Source organism: Schistocerca serialis, chromosome 6 (assembly GCF_023864345.2).
Source record: "Schistocerca serialis cubense isolate TAMUIC-IGC-003099 chromosome 6, iqSchSeri2.2, whole genome shotgun sequence".
NCBI lineage: Eukaryota > Metazoa > Arthropoda > Insecta > Orthoptera > Acrididae > Schistocerca > Schistocerca serialis.
In genome coordinates, this window is record NC_064643.1 from 219,080,061 (window position 1) to 219,100,149 (window position 20,089).

Here is a 20,089-nt window from a genome sequence, read left to right on the forward strand (position 1 = left end):
GAGGAATTCTGGGATATTTTAGAAACTGAAATATCTAAAATTCCAAAGATGAACACCATATTACTATTAGGCGACTTCAGTGCACGAATATGCAGAGAAAAGAAATTTCGAACTGTAGAAGGACACTACCCAGCTCATAGAACAATGGTATGAGGCTAGTAATCTTATGTCTAAGCTCTCATCTGATACTGTGAACCTTCTTTAGGAAAGTACCAAGAAAGGCTAAAACGTGGATATCGCCCAACCTAGTGTTAGGAGACTTTAGTTAGGTCATGTGGCTTTTTCAAAGATGTACAATGAAAATTATGAATGTGAAAGTAGTAAGGAATGGTGAATCGGGACTCTGATCATTACTTCTCTAAAATTAAAGTCAAACTTCTACCTAAAAAAGAACAAAGGAAGTCACAAAGGTCAATAAAATATAACACAAACAGGCTTACTATAACAAAAGAATCAATTAAAAACTATTAAAGTGGCAAAACATGGCAACTGGCAAGAAATATACAGAGAAATTAATAATGCTGCACAGGACATATTTGGGTAAATGAAAAATAAAAAGAAAATAAGATGGAATGAAATATGCAAATTAGTCATAGCATAGAGAACTAAAACGTAAAAAAAATGGAAATGCTCAATGAAAATTGAATATTACGATCAATTTAAACGACGAAGAAAGGAAGCAGCCAGGTTAATCAGAAGTATCAAATGAGCCTTTGAAAATGAGACATTTTTGAAAATAGACAGAAATTTTAAAAAAAATAATACTCCTGACTTTTATCAAACTTTTAAGAAGAAATTAAAGGGGTACCAAACTCCAAATGTCTAATTCAAAGATGAAAACGGTAAAATTGGGTTAAGCAATACTAAAAATTGTGAAATAGTAGCAAGATATTTTCATCAGCTTCTGAACTATCCTGAACCAAGTCATAAATTGGAATTCTTAGATGTTAATGAAAATTTGGAAGAAGATTTACCACCAACTATAGAAGAAATTCAAGAAGTAATTAAAACCCTCAAAAACAAGAAAGCTAGTGGTGAAAATTCATTTACAGCTGAACTTTAGAAGTGGTCCTTGCCAAATATAGCAAATGAGCTACATTTACTCTTTGAAGAAATCTGGGAAACAGATAAAATCCCAGAGGAATGGAAAGTTGCCTTGATACACTCCCTCCACGAAAAAAGATAGTAAACAGGATGTAAACAACTACAGAGGAATCTCTTTACTGCCAGTAGCGTATAAAGTATTTTCGAAGATTTTGTTAAGCAGAATAGAAACAACACTAGACCGTCATCAAGGTGTTTTCAGGGAAGCAAGGTCACGCTAAGAACAAATATATAATCTCAAGTCAGTAATTCGCCACCGATTACTTAATTCAAAGGATATTGTAGATATGTTTGTGGATTTCAAAAAGGCTTTTGATTCTGTTGACAGTGAAACTATAGAGAAAATAATTCGAAAATTTGGCGTAAAGTCTAAACTGGCAAACCTAATCCGTGAAACACTTACAGATACAGTCTGTAAAGTAAAATTTCTGGGAGAAATTTCACAGCCTTTCAGACTAAAAACGGGCGTACGACAATGTGACGACCTATCCCCAATTCTTTTTAATAGTGTGTTATAGAAAATAGTAAGAATTTGGAACGAAAAAATCATTAAACTCAACATCTCATTTATAAGATTAGGGAGAGGAAGCAAAAATATGGAAATCAACTGTCTTGCATTTGCAGATGATTTTGCTATGCTTTCCGAAAATGTGGCATCTGTTATAACACAAATAAATCTCCTGGAAGAACTGGCTTCAGAATTTCTGCAGAAAAAACAAAATTTGTATGAAACGTTAAGGATGCTTCAAAATTTCTGAAAACAGATATTGGCCAAATAGAGAGGGTAAGAAAATTCAAATAGCTGGGGGAGATAATCCTAGAAAATTCTTTGGAAAAATCTGCAATAGAGGAAAGGTATATAAAATGGTATCACCAAAGACCTCTACAATGAAAGTGCTTATCCAAAAATGCAAAAATAAGGCAGTACAACACAGCAGTGAAGGCAGAATGACTATGTGCAAGCGAATGCCTGGCATTAGACTATAATTTAGATAAATCAGAAGTACTAGAAAGGTGAATCATGAGGAAAATATTAGGATCACAAAACACAGCAGAAGGTTGGAAATTACGAAGTAATGCTGAAATATAGGAAATATTTCAAACGTAATGAGGAAAAGAAGACTCAAGTTTTTTTGGACATGTATTTCGAATGCAAGACAGTAGATTGGCTAATAAGATTTTCAAATACTTCTGGGATAAGATGTCCACAATAAACTGGGTCAACGAAATAAAAAAGCATTTAAAAAGAAACAATATACGAGGTGCGGCTAGAAAAAAACCGGACTGATGCTGGAAAAAAAATTTATTTACAATTATTTACAATTTCATGTTATCTCCTTCAATGTACTCTCCTCCTCGGTCTCTACAACGCTCCATACGAATTTTCCACTGTTCATAGCAATGCTGCAGATCATTTTCGGTAAGTCCATACATTACTTCCGTAGCTTTTTCTTCTACTGCTTCAACAGTCTCAAATCTAGTTCCTTTCAAAGCTGACTTGACTTTAGGGAAAAGAAAAAAGTCACAGGGGGCCAAATCAGGTGAGTAGGGTGGATGATCTAAGATGGGAATGTTGTGTTTTGCCAAAAACGTCTTCACTGACAACGCACTGTGAGCTGGGGCATTGTCTTGGTGAAGGATCCATGACTTTTTTCTCCACAAATCGTTCCGTTTTCTCCGTACTCGCTCACGTAGGGTAGCCAGGACGCTAATGTAGTAATGCTGATTCACTGTTTGTCCCTCTGGTACCCAATCAATGTGCACAATCCCTTTGATGTCAAAAAAAAAAACAATCATCATTGCCTTGAATTTCGATTTTGACATTCGTGCTTTTTTTGTCGTGGAGAACCAGGAGTTTTCCAATGCATCGATTGGCGTTTAGTTTCGGGATCGTAAGTAAAAAACCACGATTCATCGCAAGTAATAACATTTTGTAAGAAGGTGGGATCACTTTCAATGTTTTCCAGGATGTCAGAACAAATCATTCTTCGGCGTTCCTTCTGTTCAATTGTGAGACACTTTGGAACCATTTTTGAACACACTTTGTTCATGTTGAAACTTTCTTGAAGAATCTGCCAAACACTTTCCTTGTCAACTCCTGTTAACTCAGACACTGCTCTGATTGTTAAACGGCGATCTTGTCGAACAAGTTTACCGATTTTTTCAATGTTTGCATCAGTTTTTGCTGACAATGGTCTGCCAGTGCGAGTGTCATCATTGGTGTCTTCGCGGCCATCTTTAAATCGTTTAAACCACTCAAACACTTGTGTTCGCGATAAACAATCATCGCCGTACACTTGTTGTAACATTACAAACGTTTCACTTGCAGATTTTCCTAGTTTGAAACAAAATTTGATGTTAACACGCTGTTCTTTCTGTACACTCAACATTTTCCGACGCACAGACAAAACGTCAACTACTTAAAACAGACGCCACGGGCAGACTGAGTGCAGGAGGCAGATGAAACTCGAGCAGTAGGTGGAGCGAGAGTCACGTGACAGGCCACGCGACTTTCAGCCTTATTGCATTCGTTTTATTGTTTCACCAGTACTAGTCCGGTTTTTTTCTAGCCACACCTCGTAAAATAGAAGATATAAACAAATGAAAGGCTTTCGGGAAAACGTATTGAAAACGGAAAGATTCCAAGGCAGGGTAGCTAAAAAGACTGTTTCAAAATGGTCGGAGGACAGCAAGAAGATAGGTAGTGAACAGATGAAGGCATACTGGAAGTAAAGAAAAGAACGAAGTACGAATAATGAAACTGGAACGTGGTCCTCAGATGGCCCGTTTGCAGTAAAAAAAAAGAACGCCCGTCTACCATGACGTTGAAGTGCGTGCCACGCACATCAGCTAAGCCCCAGTCGTGTCCAGGGTGGGGCCGACATTATACAAGGATCAACTGCATGCACCTCGCCACTCACTTTCGGGCTTGTGGTAGATGTAGACACCTGGCAGCTGTATGTCAACAAGCTGCGCGCCAACCTCCCGTAACAAAACGACCCGGTGAAGGCACATCACTCCGCGCGGTCGCGTCAGCTGGGCAGACAGTCCAGGGAGCACAGCACAAGTAATCTCTGGCTCTCACTATTACCATCAATGGAGTTAGGACATCGGACGTGTCATTAATCAGTGAAGATACGTACAGGCGGCTCACTTCGTCTCCATTACACAGGGCTCAGCGACTGGTAATGTCTTACTGCCCAAAGAAAATTCCTCTCCTCGAAGAATTGTCACTTACAGCTAAGAGCGAAAACGCCGAATTACTGACATCTTTAGTTGCAGATTCGCCTGACGCTGTTAACATGTACAGTATTGGATTTAAAAGTAGTGAAATACGTAACTTAGTGTCCGAAGGCGTGCCGATGACTGACGTAATCCTCTCCGTGCTACGTACAACGAGTTTTTCAAAGCATCGCTAGATTATGTTAAGCATTTTACTATCTATAAAACCATCGACTGTACCAAGATTTTTGTATAGATATATCTCTGTAGTTTACTGTTAGAGATGCAATTCAGGCCGAGATACAGGTCTTTAGGAAGCAGGCGTCATTTCTCTGGTATCAGACAGTTGTTAGGCGACCCCAATGGTTGTCTTTAGAAAGCCTAAAGGGTCTATACGCATTTGTGCCGATTTTAAAGCAATTACCAGTATTCAGGCAATCTCTGTCTTTTGCAATGGCTCGAGGATGTGTTATCAAAACTACCCTGAGGTCTATATTATTCACAAACTGATTTAAAAGATGCAAATTTACAACTCCCATTAGATAACAAATCAAAAAGCTATTCGTCTGATATACACCATTAGGTATGTTCCTGCACATTCGCTTGCCAGAAGGGGTTGCTAGCGCCCCCGCCATGTTTCAGAGATGCTCGTGCTTTGAGCAACTGATTCATGGTATTCCGCAGTGTGCTACTTGCACAATATCATTGTAACAGAGGCGACGCATACGGAAACCTCAAGAACCCTGAATCCCTTTTCAAAAGGCTTTCGGAAAACGTCTCACGTGGTCAGTTGTGTGATGCCGTCTGTCATACGACCACACCGCCGCCTGAGAGATCGATCCGCCGGATGCGAATCTCTCGATAAACGGAACAGAAGGACGGCTGTGCTAGCCAAAGAGTACACAGCCAGTCGCAGTACTTATGCTCGCCGCGAGGCGCCGCTAGGCCACTTCATGTGTAGCAGGAGTGTAGTGCAGTTGTGCCAGTCTACAGTTCGTAGCCGCGCTCAGTGGTCAGCCAGCACCGATGTTAGTCAGTCATCGTCGGCAGCTCAGTCGTTGCTGCCATCAAGTCTTCGTAGCCCAGTTGTTAAATTCCGTAATAGTACTAAAGTAAAGTCAACACTACTAAGTTGGCAGTTATAAATAATTCTACGTTCTCTCATGTCGAAGGCCCCGTTAGTCTTCAAATTCACCGGATTCGACATTCAAGATTACGAGAGATCAATTCGTCACTGCAAGATTTGTGACTTGTAAATTATGTCATTCTACAGACGCTTAGTCTAGTCGCGTCTTCTACAATTGTCAACCAACAGATCATGGACTACAACAAAGTTCAGTAATATATACTTTCTTATTTTGTACTCCTGCTAATTAATTGTCTTTTCCTGTTGTAGCTACGAAGCAGTCTTGGCATAGTAGAATCCACGTTTCCAACTCCTTGGCTACCTCATATTTGCTACCTCATGTTGGTGGACTCGGTTATGGTGGAAGATCGAGAGCCATCAAGTTGGACAAGTGCAGCTCTTTTGCCTACAGTGTTGATACCGGAGGCACATTCTGAGCTGCAAAAGTGTTACGGCCATACTCGACCATGTCGACGAGATAACAAAGTTGCCAGCGACCACAAACATGAAACAACAGCAGTATTTTGATGGTAAAATCACCTGCTACGCTAAGTTTCCATTCCAAGCAGTGCAAATTGCTCACCCATTAAAGAGGATGCGCAAGGAAAGTGTCAAATTTGTGTTGTCGACAACACGAAAGCAGACTTTCCAATGGCTTAAGGACTGTCTAAAAATAACACATTTTTTAACATCGTAAACATCGGGTTCGTGAATGACGCTTGCTACGAATGCATCACAGTATGTGATAGGGGCGGTTCTGCGCCATAAAATGTCGGCCAGATGCGAAGACCAATTGCCTACGCCTCCAAAACAATAACGGCAGCGCAACTCATCTGTTCAGCAAACTATCTTACGAGATCCTACAAGCTACCAATAAGTGTGTGTCATCTCGTTGATTGTCTCCCGTTTTGTTAAACCTTCCTAACACAGGAACATAATGACCTCTCTGACTTTGTTACCACATTTAAATTCACCTTGTCGACTACATGAAAGGTTGAGGCGTCAGAGTGGCAAGTCAGTTTGCTACAATAACTGGTAATTGGATCGAAATCACTATTGAACAACTTGCGTATTTTTTTTACGTCTGATAGTCATTTAAATGTTTTTAGTTTTAAAGAAATCTGTTTCCGAGTTAGAAATAGAAACTCAATGAGCTGCAATGAGTTTCGGGGAAGCAATACTGACTGATATCCTTTTTCTTCTTATTATTATTTATGGATGTGTAGTATATAACAAATTGTATGAAGTATCTGAACACTTCCTATACATAATATTATTTTTGTCGTGCTCTTTACTTTATTCTCTCTTTACTTCCATGTTTGATTCTCTGATTGTCTTACATTTTGTCTTGACTGCTTTTCGCTCTTACGTTTCAAAGGTTATATTTTATAAATTCGTGATTCACAAAATTCCTCTGTTATTAATAATCTTAACTCTAGTTTGGACCTTGCCCCTGAAGTTTATATTATTAACGAAATAAACTAACCAGATGACGATAATGAGAATACAAGAATAGACAGGATGGCGAAACAGTTGGATTCCATTGCTATGACCGGACATAGTTCAGACGGAAGAAACGTAGGAAGAATAAAATTTAACGTTCCGTCGACGTTCACGAGCACAGGCTCGGTTATGGTGGGGGCGAGGAAGGCAATTGGCAGTGTCCCTTCCGAATAGACCCTCCTGGAATTTGCACTAGTCGATTAAGGCAGGCAGCTAGAAATTTAAACCAAGCCGGTCGGACGGTGTTTTGATCCTCGTTCCTCCCGAATGCGAGGCCAGTGTGCTAACCACTGCATCACTTAGTACGTACTAATTAATGGAGTCCATCAGAGCAGCTTTCATGTTCGTGCAATATTGTTACTCCAACCACGCAAAATACACTAGGTTAAGAGTTATTCACTACAGATTTACTGATTTTTTGCTGATGATTAAGCAGTAATTGATGCTCCCAACAACGTTTCCTAAGTATTTGTAAAAAAGTTTGTTCATAGATATTCGTAACACGAGATTCTGTTCCCAGTACTTACCTTCGTCTTGTCTGCATCACCTGCGGTAATTTTACCACTGAGGGGAAGCTCCTGTAACAAAACGAAACAAATTAACTGGTGTTGTATGACGTATTGAAATTCAGAGATATACAGGATTTATCACGACTAATAGCAAAAACTAGCACAAATGAAAATGTTTAGTTCGAGGGTGAGTCAAATGAAAGCCTTAAATATTTTTTTGAGTATTATTTATTGTGCAGAAGTGGTACAAAGCTGTATCACTTTGCAACATAATCTCCTCCGCGCTCAATGCAAGTCCTCCAACGCTTACGAATTGCATACATTCCTTTAGAAAAAAATTCTTTTGGTAGTCCGCGCAACCACTCATGCACCGCGTGGCGTACCTCTTCATCAGAACGGAACTTCTTTCCTTCCATAGCGTCTTAGAGTGGTCCAGACATATGGAAATCACTTGGGGCAAGGTCTGGTGAGTATGGTGGATGAGGAAGACACTCAAAATGCAGGTCTGTGATTGTTGCAACTGTTGTACGGGCAGTGTGGGGCCTTGCATTGTCATGTTGCAAAAGGACACCTGCTGACAGCAATCCACGTCGCATTGATTTGTTTGCAGGCCGCAGATGATTTTTTTTAGGAGATCTGTGTATGGTGCACTGGTGACACTGGTACCTCTAGGCATGTAATGCTCCAAAATGAAACTTCTTTGGATTTGGTGATGAGGAATGGCGCCATTCCTTGGAAGTGAACCCAGGTTTCGTCCCCAGTAACGATTCTTGCAAGGAAGCCATCACGTTCTCGTTCAAAGCGCCGAAGTTCTTCACAAGCATCAACACGGCGTTCTCTCATTTCAGGAGTCAGCTGCCGTGGAACCCATCTTGCAGACACTTTATGAAACTGGAGCACATCATGCACATTGTGGTGTGCTGACCCATGACTATTCTGTAAACATGCTGCTATGTCATTCAGTGTCACTCGGCTGTTTTCCTTCACTATGTCTTCAACTGCTGCAATGTTCTTTGGAGTCACAACTCGTTGTGCCTGACCTGGAGGAGGAGCGACTTCCACTGAAGTCACACCATTTGCGAAATTCCTACTCCATTCGTAGACTTGCTGCTGTGACAAACAAGCGTCACCGTACTGAACCTTCAATCGTCGATGAATTTCAATAGGTTTCACACTTTCAATACGCAAAAACCGAATAAAAGACCACTACGCAAAAACCGAATAACAGAATGCTGTTCTTCCCTGGTGCATGTCGCAAGTGGGGCGGCCATCTTTATACTGATACTGCGACGGTATGTGTGCATATGCACTACGCTGCCACCTGCAGGCAATTCTGCACACTGTTTGTAGCACGCTTACCAACTTACAGGATAACGGCGTGAAATTTCGATTTGTTATTACAAATTTAAATTTTTCATTTGACTCACCCTCGTAATAGAAGGAAGCATATTCCACTACACATGGATCCGCAAATTAGCCGATTGTGAGTTGATTTCCAATGTGTGCTTACGAACCGCCGCCGACTTCAGTATGAAATTGTGTCTTGGCTAGGTCAAAAGTATTTGAAATGTGTGCGCGTGTGCGATTTCCTGAGGGACCAAACTACTGAGGTCATCGGTCTCTAGACTTACACATTACTTAAACTAATTTAATCTGACTTATGCTAAGAACAACACACACTCCCATGCCTGAGGGGGACTCGAACATTCGGCGGGAGGTCCATTTGATATGTCTTGGTTAGATTAATTGTAGCTGGAATGTGAACTTTTCGATTGTGTACCTATCTGTCCTGGTTCAAATTTCAGCTGGCTGAAGTCAGAGCCGAATGTAGCCCTGAAAAGATGCTAGTGGAAAACGAGTACAGTGTCATAATAACGTTGACAGGTGAGTGTATCGTGTTCAATGATTTGGAGGTCAGTACACCCATGCAACATTATGCCTCCCCACCCTATAACAAAAAAAAAGTTCAAATGGCTCTGAGCACTATGGGACTTAACATTTGAGGTCATCAGTCCCCTAGGACTTAGAACTACGTAAACCTAACTAACCTAAGGACATCAGACACATCCATGCCCGAGGCTGGATTCGAACCTGCGACCGTAGCGGTCGTAGCGGTCGCGTGGTTCCAGACTGAAGCACCTAGAACCGCTCAGCCACTCCGGCTGGCCCCCACTCTATAACACCTGGGTCAGAAAAACGATGCTATTCGACAACGCTGGACGTTCCCCCATACAGCGAGAGATGGGAGCCCGAGCGCACACATAAGGCGACTGAATCGTGCTGATCCCAGCTTATGCGTTGCTTTAAAACTTGGCTGTTACCCTGCATTTGGTTTCCCGTGGTTATTATGGTTTCTCCTCTTTCTACATGTGGCAGCAGCAATGTGTATCGATATTTGCAGAGTATACCATCTTTGGTCTGGTGCTTATAATTCCGGCTTGCCGGTGTGCAGCCAGTCGGTCGGTTGGAGCGGATCAGCAAGTAAGTCTCCTTGTGGCGTAGTCGGCCGGGCCGGCTGGCGGTCTCCATGCAGTGTTGGAGCGTGTGGGGGCTGTTCCGAGTGCAACGAGGTTCGTGGCTCACCGACCCAGGACATGAAAGTTGAGTGGTGGTTTTTTTACCGAAGCCACGTCTGTTGGTTCGCTGTGTCTCAGCGGCCGCTCGTTTGATGCGGGAAATCTGGGTTCCTGGGCCAGTCTCCAGGTCCGGCACAAATTTTCGTGTGTCACTAGTAAATTGTAGAGCTGATGTGTAATTGTATTCGCCAGTTGTAAATACATCGCTCCTGTTTCATTGGCTGTAGATCGTCAGCAGCGTCTGCATCTTCAAACATGGATGCTTGTCTGAAAGGCCCGCATCTCGTGGTCGTGCGGTAGCGTTCTCGCTTCCCACGCCCGGGTTCCCGCGTTCGATTCCCGGCGGGGTCAGGGATTTTCTCTGCCTCGTGATGGCTGGGTGTTGTGTGCTGTCCTTAGGTTAGTTAGGTTTAAGTAGTTCTAAGTTCTAGGGGACTGATGACCATAGATGTTAAGTCCCATAGTGCTCAGAGCCATTTGAACCATTTTTTGCTTGTCTGAAGGACATTGCATGGTACTATATATACCCTCTAAAAATGTAGACATTGCAAAACTGTGCTGAAAAGTCGTTTATATGTCCGTTTATTTATGCATGATACAATATAGTTACACTGATGATCCAGAACGTTATGAACACCGACCTATTATCGATGTAAACCCGTCCAGGCGATTGCAGCGTCTTTAGGCAAGGAATGACTGCTAGTCAGATACACGCTCGGTGCGTGTAGTATCAGTCAGCATGCTGTACGTGTGTAGAATGGGGAAGGCGCGCGATCTATCTGAGTTTGACTGAGTGCAGGTTGTGTTGGCCCAAAGCCTCAGCACGAGCATTTCGTAAACTGCACGACTTGTCAGGTGTTCGAAGAGTGCTGTGGTGAATGTCCTTAACAAATGACAAAACCGAGGTGAAACCACGTCCAGGCGTCTTGGCGTTGGGTGGCCACCCCTCGTTACAGATGTCAGACGTCGTAGGCCGGGCAGATCGGTGAAACAGGACAGGTGGCGCACTGTGGCGGAACTAACATCAGACTTTAATACTGGGCAGAGTACAAGTGTGACGCAGCCGACGACGCATGGATGTGCCAATGTTAACACCATATCATTGGCGACTACGACTGAAATGGGCACGTGAACATCGGCATTGGACGTTGGCACATTGGCAGAGCGTTGCATAGTCTGAAGGATCTCGATACTTTCTTCATCATGCCGATGGGAGAGCGCGAATCCGTCGTCTTTCAGGGGAACACATTCTTGACACTTGTACCGAGGGACAGAGGCAAGCTGGCGACGCTTCCATTACTTTCTGAGGAACATTCGTGTGGGCGTCCGTGTGTCCAGTGGAGGTCGTGCAACGCACTATGACGGCCAAGAAATATCGCATACTGGTTGCGGACCACGTACATCGCTTTATGACGATCATGTTTCCCGACGCCAGCGGCATTTTTCAACAAGACAAAGCGTGATGTCGAAGCCCAGGAGTGTGATGGAGTGGTTCGAGGAATACAGTGACGAGTTCCAGTTGATGTACTGCCCTCCCAACTCGCCAGATCTGAAGCCGATCGAACACATCATGAATGTGATTGTAATGGCGTCAGAGCTCGTCGCCCCACTCCCCGGTATTTACGGAAATTAGGTGACTCGTGTGTGCAGATGTGGTGCCAACTCGCTCCAGCAACATACGATGGCCTCATTGCTTCCATGCCACGATGCGTCGCCGCTGTTATCCGCGCCAAACGTGAACATACCGGCTGTTAGGCAGGTGGTCATAATGTTCTGACCCATCAGTGAACTTGTGTTCAGCATCAGCTGCAGTTCCTGTAACAGTCACCGACTGTACGCAGGTCTTCCTGCACTGTCTTGCAGTCTTCAAGCGTTGCAATGGTCGTATAAACAATGGCATCGTGTGTAAAAAGCCTCACGGACATTCTGATATTATCCACTATACCATTTATACACATTGTAAACAAAAGAGGCCCTGTAACACTCTTTTGTGGCACTCCAGAAATTACCTCTGCATCTGTCGATTTCATCAGGTTAAGAATAACATATTGTGTTCATTGGCATCCTCAAAAGGGAAGGAGGGGCAGGGGCAAGAGGGACACTTGAGCCCTTCTGGAATCTGTGCTGGGTTCAAAATTCTCTAGAAATGATACTGTCTAATTCTACATTGGCAAGGGGCAATGCAGTGGTTTTAATGAATACTGTGTTGTTTGGTTGTCAGATTGTTCACTAGAAATTTGATCGTTTTCTTATCGTGGTGGGAGCTTCCGCGTTATTTTGCAAACTTGAGTTTGTACAGTCCATAATGAAATACTGAATGATATAGTTCCGACGCCTAGCTCAGCATAAACTTGGCTGGATTATGCCTCCAATTTCCACGCAGCTTAATCTGAACAGTGAGTCTATGTATGACCAGTCAGCAATTACTGAGACTTCATTTAGCTTTACACGGCAGAGTATGAAGAGCATGGTGGTGCTATACTTCATTTATGGACCCAAATACAGAAAAAAATAAAAAATTCCTGCGATGAATGAAAGGAAAAATATAGTGAAATATGAGGGTCCAAAAGGTGTTTGGACCTTCTTAAACTATATGGTTTTTATTTATGTATTTTTTAACCCAATCTGATTAGGATCATCATGCCCTCTTTTACATCAGACCAGTATTTCACAAATACAGTGCCTTCTTTTACATCTCATAATTACCTAAGAAATAACAATTTTAATATGACAGATAGTGTTAAAATGATTGACTGATGAGCCAGTGTGAGTAAATTACATTGGCAATAAACTAATAAAGTTAGTACTGGCGGTAAAAGTACTGCTGCCATTGGTGATAATAGTAACAACAACAATAATAATAATAGATAATGGTGATGGTAATAACAATAATGCCAGTGGCAGACGTAAGAAGAATTTATAGGCGTAGGAAATGGATGTTTTTTGATACAGCGAGTTCAGGGGAAAGGAATTTTAATGAGGCTGCATCAGCTACGAATACTGGGAAATGACGAAGAGAAGGTTGGAAAGAGGGATGTACAGGGTAACGAGTGCCTACAGGAACAATGATAATTGTTGTTGTTGCTTTAGCCGGCCGTTGTAGCTGAGCGGTTCTAGGCGCTTCAGTCCGGAACAGCGCGACCACTACTGTCGCAGGTTCGAATCCTGCCTCGGGCATGGATGTGTGTGATGTCCTTAGGTTAGTTAGGTTTAAGTAGTTCTACGTTCTAGGGGACTGATGACCTCAGATGTTAAGTCCCATAGTGCTCAGAGCCATTTGAACCATTTTGTTGTTGCTTTAGTAGATATGTCATTAACTGTATTCTGAACCTGGAGGTGTTATTCTGTTCTCTAATACGACGCGAGAGGTTATTCCACAGTCGGATTTCTGCTAATGAGAGCTTCGAGAAAGCGGCTTAACGATGGAGTAAGACCCACAGGATTTTGCTCTGATGGGAGCGGGTGTTCCTGCGATGATGTTCAGACAAGACTGTTAAAGTCGAGGAGAGATAGGAGGGGCAGTGTTCGTTGATAAGATAGTATAGAAGGCACAGGGAATGGAGGTCTCTGCACTTGTCTGCACGCAGCCAGGGTAGCAATGCATATGATGGTGAAATGTGATCAAAGAGTCGAACATCACAGGTACAACGAGCACAGGCATTCATAACCAGTTCCAGGTGCCGCCAGCTTTCATGAGAAAGGCCTTGCAAAATTACATAGCTATAATCAATAATTGGGAATGTAATTGGGAATGTAAGTGTTTGTATAAGTTTATTTTTCAGGTCAAGAGGAAAGAGGTTTTTATATTTTTGTAGGGGATGGAGAAATGCTGATGACTTCTTGCACAGTCCAATTCAGAGTTTCATCTTACTCCTATACTCTTTGCTGAAGTAGAGAAGTTGATATTTGTTCCATTTAGGGTTAAAGATGGTATGGATTCCCGCTATTTCGGGCCAATGACCTTAGAATGACTACCCAGTACCGCTTGGGTTTTGGATGGGTTGACCTTTAAATGTATATCCTGCGCCCATTTTGATGGTGCACACATGTCGGTATCAAGGTTCTCGATAGCTGTCTTCAGGTTTATTGGTCTTGCACTTAGATACAACTAGAGGTTATTAGCGCACATGCAATGGTTGTAATGATGAGTAACAACAGTAATACGACAAAAAATGTATAAAAATGGAAGTAAGACGGTACATTAATTGTTTGAATCAGAGCCCTGTGAGACTAGGCAAATAAAAGTGAAATAATGCACCTCATTGGTAATGGATGTATGAGTATGGAAGAGAAAAGTTTTAGTTAGTACTAAAAGTAAGCCGGCCGTTGTGGCAAAGCGGTTCTAGGCGCTTCAGTTCGACACTGCGCTGCTGCTACGATCGCAGGTTCGAATCCTGCCTCGGGCATGGTTATGTGTGATGTCCTTAGGTTAGTTAGGTTTAAGTAGTTCTAAGTGTAGGGTACTAATGACCTCAGATGTTAAGTCCCATAGTGCTCAGAGCCATTTGAACCATTTGAACTAAAAGTAAACATAAACAAACAAATAACAATTTAAGGAAAGTATTAAGAAAATAAATTGTGTCTTTACAGAATAATGATTGAAAAGTAAACACACACAACTATATAGGGTACAACCCTGCGCGAAATCCAGCAACAGTTGCGAGTTACGTAGACCAGTTGCCATTTTTAGGTGTGCACAAGAACGTGCCAGAGCAGGGAGATGAAGGCCATTACTATTGTTGAATCTGAGGATGTTAAGAGTTGGCCCTACTGACGAATTTGCTTACTATTTTTGAAAGGTTCTTGCATCCGTATTCATATTAATAATGTAGAAAGATTTACTTCGAATATACTAATGAAATACGCTTACTTTTAAAGTATAGCAAGAATCTACCATCAAACAGTATTGACTGCATAGCTCAAAACTTTAAGGGTCAATAACCTTTGTATACTTCCTGTCAATTTTATTTCATAGGGCACGACTTAACTAATCAACTGTATCAAAACCAGAACTTTTGGAATTTTTCCCTTTTCCGATAAATTTTTGCGGATGTCCATCATTCAGTTCTATCCCGAATCCGGTCACAAATTATGGACCCTACTTTTTTGAGGAAGAAACTGTAACAGGACAATCATATCTTGCATTGCTGTGGAACTGGTTATTCCCACAACTTGACACTGACAATTTCGTCTATCAGAAATATGTAGCACCACCGCACTGGCACAACAACGTGCACAGTTGCTTGGAAACCATTTCTTCCTTTAAATTTTAAAGAACACATCACATAGCTGGGAAGACATTTGTTCTCCTTTTTTCTGAGACCACTTACAAACAGAAGTTCAGATTTACTCCAGACCGCTGTAAAAGTCGCCAGTTAACAATCCTCTTATTATTGTTATGACTGGTTCTAATGATTTAAATGGCTCTGAGCACTATGGGACTTAACATCTGTGGTCATCAGTCCCCTAGAACTTAGAACTACTTAAACGTAACTAACCTAAGGACATCACACACATCCATGCCCAAGGCAGGATTCGAACCTGCGACCGTAGCGGTCACGCGGTTTCAGACTGAAGCGCCTAGAACCACACGGCCACACCGGCCTATTATTATTATTATTATTATTATTACATTTTAAAAACGCTGTGCATCGGATCTTAACGAAAAAAGGAAATCGTAATTTCTTTGAAAAAGAAGGCATTTGTTTTGTTTCTCTTTAGACTCCAAAAATTTTACTTACAGTTTCGAAACGTAGCTTTCCTTTCCACAGTCTGGGAAACGAATTTTTTCATGGCATCCGTAAGATTAATTTTCGTATTGGTGAACATGGAAGAGAAGTTGCTGGGTGGGTCTCGTCTGTGTAACTGTTGATCTGAGTCAAATTTTAAGTCGACGAAAGGCGCTGATTGATCGGTACGAGGATATTGTCTATACTGAAACTGTCTAAATCAGAATCATCAGGCAAATAATTTCCTGAAACGCTCATTTAACCATTCCACGGATGTGTAACTGGGATAGGTTAGGGAGATGCAAGTCGCCGGAGTGGCGTCCCCAATTGACAGACTTTCACCAGGCCATAAGCAACACGAAATTATTATTACCGTACTATGTTCAAAATTTAGTTTTCTTACAATGAAGGATGCACTGTACGTTTGAACAGCAACCGTAATGGTCGCATAACCGTAATGGTCGAGCTGTGGATGAATATGTACAAGTTGAAGTGTGCTGTGTGTGTACTCCAAGCAACTCTTTCAAACGTCATGCAGATGGAAGATCTGTTTGGGAGGACGTAACAAATCTTTCATCAGGATGTGATAGTCGCTTTAGATGCCCTCGATTGTACCTTCGATCAATCTTATCCAGAAAGAAATAGAGTTTCAAAGCTGTCACAATTCCGCAAAATGGAGATTCTTTATTTGTTGCACAATGAAGCATTAAAGGAAAACGGACAGGACCTCTTTCTGCACCGGGCGTTGAAATACATGTTTCTGAAGTTCGAATTAACTGGCTATTTGGAAAATACTTCTGGGAGAGGCTGACAGCCAATTGCACCATAAATTGTGGAAGTAGTTATTCTTGCCATGGCTGAGACTGTTGGACGCCATGTGCCACCTTCAAGCGGTGAACGAGCTGTGTCACGACAGCTGAACACTCCGTGGTCCACCGCTCGAAAATAACTGCGAACAAATTGGGAAATGCTATATCTGGTGCGGTTCCAGGCTGACGTGGATGCAGATGGTCGTCACATTGAGCAACGTTTGTAATATGGAAAGTAAACATAGCGTACGGTTAACAAATGTTACCCTCTCATATGGAAATTAAACCGTTTCTTTCAATGGTTTACTTGTTATTTCTCTTCCGAATGTCCTTACAAATGTTTTCACAAAGTTTCGTTATCCCACCATCACTCGTTTTTATGGGGGCCCTCTCAACTAGCGATAGTTTAATCACAACGACCCTGTATATCGACCTTAGAGAAGTCATTTAATACTTGACAATGACTAGACTGGTTCGTTCAAACCACAGATAGGCTCTCCACTGAATTTTACCACGGTTGAATTTGAGGAGATGATGTTGAATCGTGCTGGAAAAGAGCCACCAATTAGCACACGCTAATTTGCCTGTGAAATGCACAGTTCGAATTCAGTGTAAGAGGAGAAGTTGTAACCATGCCATAAAAATGTATGGAAGTAATGGGGTTAAATGTTTTTGACGTCAGAGTTCAGTTCTGTCAATGGATCGTGTAGTAAAGCAAACACAGCGACTGGTCCTCATCTATTTGAACTGTTGACATGAATTTTAGTTATTGCTATGTAGTGTTAGATGCTTATGTCAATATAAAACTAAATATTCGATTCCGAAATTTAGTGCCTTATTTGAAAATACTCACTTTACGATCTTCTGTTCTATATTGACAGTACAGGTTTGGAGTTTTATGTCGGTTTTGACACTGGAAGCAAGGTTTGTGAACATTCATTGTGATAACTTAAGCATAAAATTTAAAAAAAAACCAGTAATCGCAGATAACTCTAAAACTAAAACATCTGTACTGTATGTCTGTAGCTCCTTCGCAACTTTAAGCTTCTGCATACTAGTTCCCAGTTCATTAATTTAATACAGTAGCTCATGTCTAGGACCACAGAGAAATGACTGTATAAAATATCTGTACACCACAAAATTCACATACGAAACACTGGCAACACTGTAGGGTGAATTAGTGAGCATGTTTTCTCTATTTCAAGAAATATTGATATCGAACAGCATGCCTACTACGGAAGGATTTTCGGTTTTGTTGCATATTTTTCTTTCGTTGCCGTACGAACTGAAATCATATTGTGACGCAAGACCTGGTTTCATTTTCTTAACCATCAAGGCCTGTCAATTTAATCTGCATTTTTTATATTATGCGAACTGTGTATATTTTCTTCTCTTTTGCGGCTAGTTTTTGTTCGTTCCCTATAACAGAATTTTTAAGGTTGACAACGATTTCTGCCCTACTTTCGTGTAAATCCTTTTTCCTCTAAGTCGTTCTGTAGTATGTAATATTATAATGACTATCATATGTTGACCCATGTATTTTTTCATTTCATTGTAACAAGTATCTAAAATATAATCGGACTCTTCACATCCAAAGCCGAAAACTGAAACACAGTGTTCTGTCACCAAATGCTCAAATGCAGACGGTCACACAACGAACATACATTGATACAAGCAGCGAAAACATACAGTTAACCATAAATCTGTTGCTTTTGTACAGATGAGGTATTGCAATAAATCAGTGCTTGATTTTTGACGGTACCTAAGACGAAAAAAAATCAGAACTGCAGATTTTAAGAAGTTATACTTATGATGCCGTTGAAGTAACTTAAAACAAATTCGTATTGACACCTTTAAAATGCCCACAAAAATTTTAAAATAACGTTTTCAAACGTCTGAATTTCGAAAACAACCCCTGGAAGGTCACAGTACCGGAACCACTCTTTTTAGAAATCAAGTGCTGCGGTAACCGCAAAAAATAACTCAATTCCGGCTCTGATTTCACGTAAGATAATCTGTTACAACAACTGCAAAAATTTAGTTTGATGAGTAGCACAGTAGCCTTCCGTTTAAGTGGGCCGGCCGAAGTGGCCGTGCGGTTAAAGGCGCTGCAGTCTGGAACCGCAAGACCGCTACGGTCGCAGGTTCGAATCCTGCCTCGGGCATGGATGTTTGTGATGTCCTTTGGTTAGTTAGGTTTAACTAGTTCTAAGTACTCGGGGACTAATGACCTCAGTAGTTGAGTCCCATAGTGCTCAGAGCCATTTGCACCATTTGAACCGTTTAAGTGGTGTCCTGCTTCTGAAAGTGTTATCTGCTGATTACTTGAAGGGCATTTGTTTACCGTGAACGCAGTCTGTAGAGCACGGTCGTAGCTACGTGAAACGTAAACACTGTAACGAAAGGAACTTCCTGGTGCGTTACCTTAACAGCTACAAACAACTTACTAGTACTGTTTGAAATGGATTTTTAAAGCTTTTAAACATAGATTCTTGTATTACTTGCTATACTTGTATTGCGAGGTTTTCCGCAGCCGGGAAAAGTCTCTCATAACACGAAACGTAAATATGCACGTAACAAATAAAACTCTCCCGCCGGAGGTTCGAGTCCTCCCTCGGGTATGGGTGTGTGTGTTGTTCTTGGCATAAGTTAGTTTAAGTAGTGTGTAAGTCTAGGGACCGATGACCTCAGCAGTTTGGTCTCTTAGGGATTCACACACATTTGAACATTTTAATAAATAAACTAATATCAAAACCGCAGTGCTGTCAAGACCTGTTTACACCTTGACTATCGCTTTCCTGTGGCTTCCTTAAGCAAGAAAGAGAGAAGTCACGACATTTTCCTGAACACTGGTAGCGACTGTTTCCTCACATAACCTTGTCCATTGGGAGCGTATGTTCTTTTTCAAATGAATTCTAGACTGTAAACTTTACTCCTCTCAGTGAAGACTGATTTCCGTCCATTTTGTTCATCTTCCGTGGACGTCCCAATCGCTTTGGACACTGTCGCTGTAGGGACACTTACCTCGGTGGTAGACTTATGCTGATAGCAGACAGTGAAAAATATACTCGCTTCAGTATACTTTATGCGGAGCACAGTCCACAGTAAAAAGTGGAACCTGATTCCGTTAGCATCCGATCATTGCTCAAATAAGTCGGTACATTTTACTGTTGGCTGTATAATATGCATTGTCTGGGCAAAAGCATCCGGATACCTATCAGTGGACATTAATACGGGGTGTGTCCACATTAATACGGGGGTGTCCACCTCGCGCCTTTATGACGATCTCTGCACGGGAGACGTTCAGTGAGGTGTCTTAATGTCCGTCGGTGAATAGCAGTTAATTCTTCAAGCGCCGAAACCAGAGAACGTAGTGAAGTTGGCCGCTGGGGTCTGGAGCGAAGCTGACGTTCTAGCTCATCCCAAAGGTATTTTATACGCTTCAGGTCAGGCCTCTGGGCAGGCTACTCAACTTCAGGAATGTTGTTTTCCCAAACCACTGGCTCGCAGA

The 20,089-nt window shown here is 41.8% G+C and overlaps 1 protein-coding gene across 2 annotated transcripts in view; it reads right to left on the reverse strand.

Annotated features, from left to right (window-relative positions):
• The window catches only part of LOC126483915 (sodium- and chloride-dependent glycine transporter 1-like), a 142,640-nt gene that overhangs the window by 117,580 nt on the left and 4,971 nt on the right, over positions 1–20,089 (reverse strand). Inside the window, exon 2 of one of the 2 annotated variants that reach the window (XM_050107188.1) lies at positions 7,483–7,533. The exons of the other annotated variant lie outside the window; for it this stretch is intronic. Coding sequence (XP_049963145.1) covers positions 7,483–7,533 — 51 coding nt within the window. The remainder of the gene's footprint in view (positions 1–7,482; positions 7,534–20,089) is intronic. 2 annotated transcript variants of the gene reach the window in all.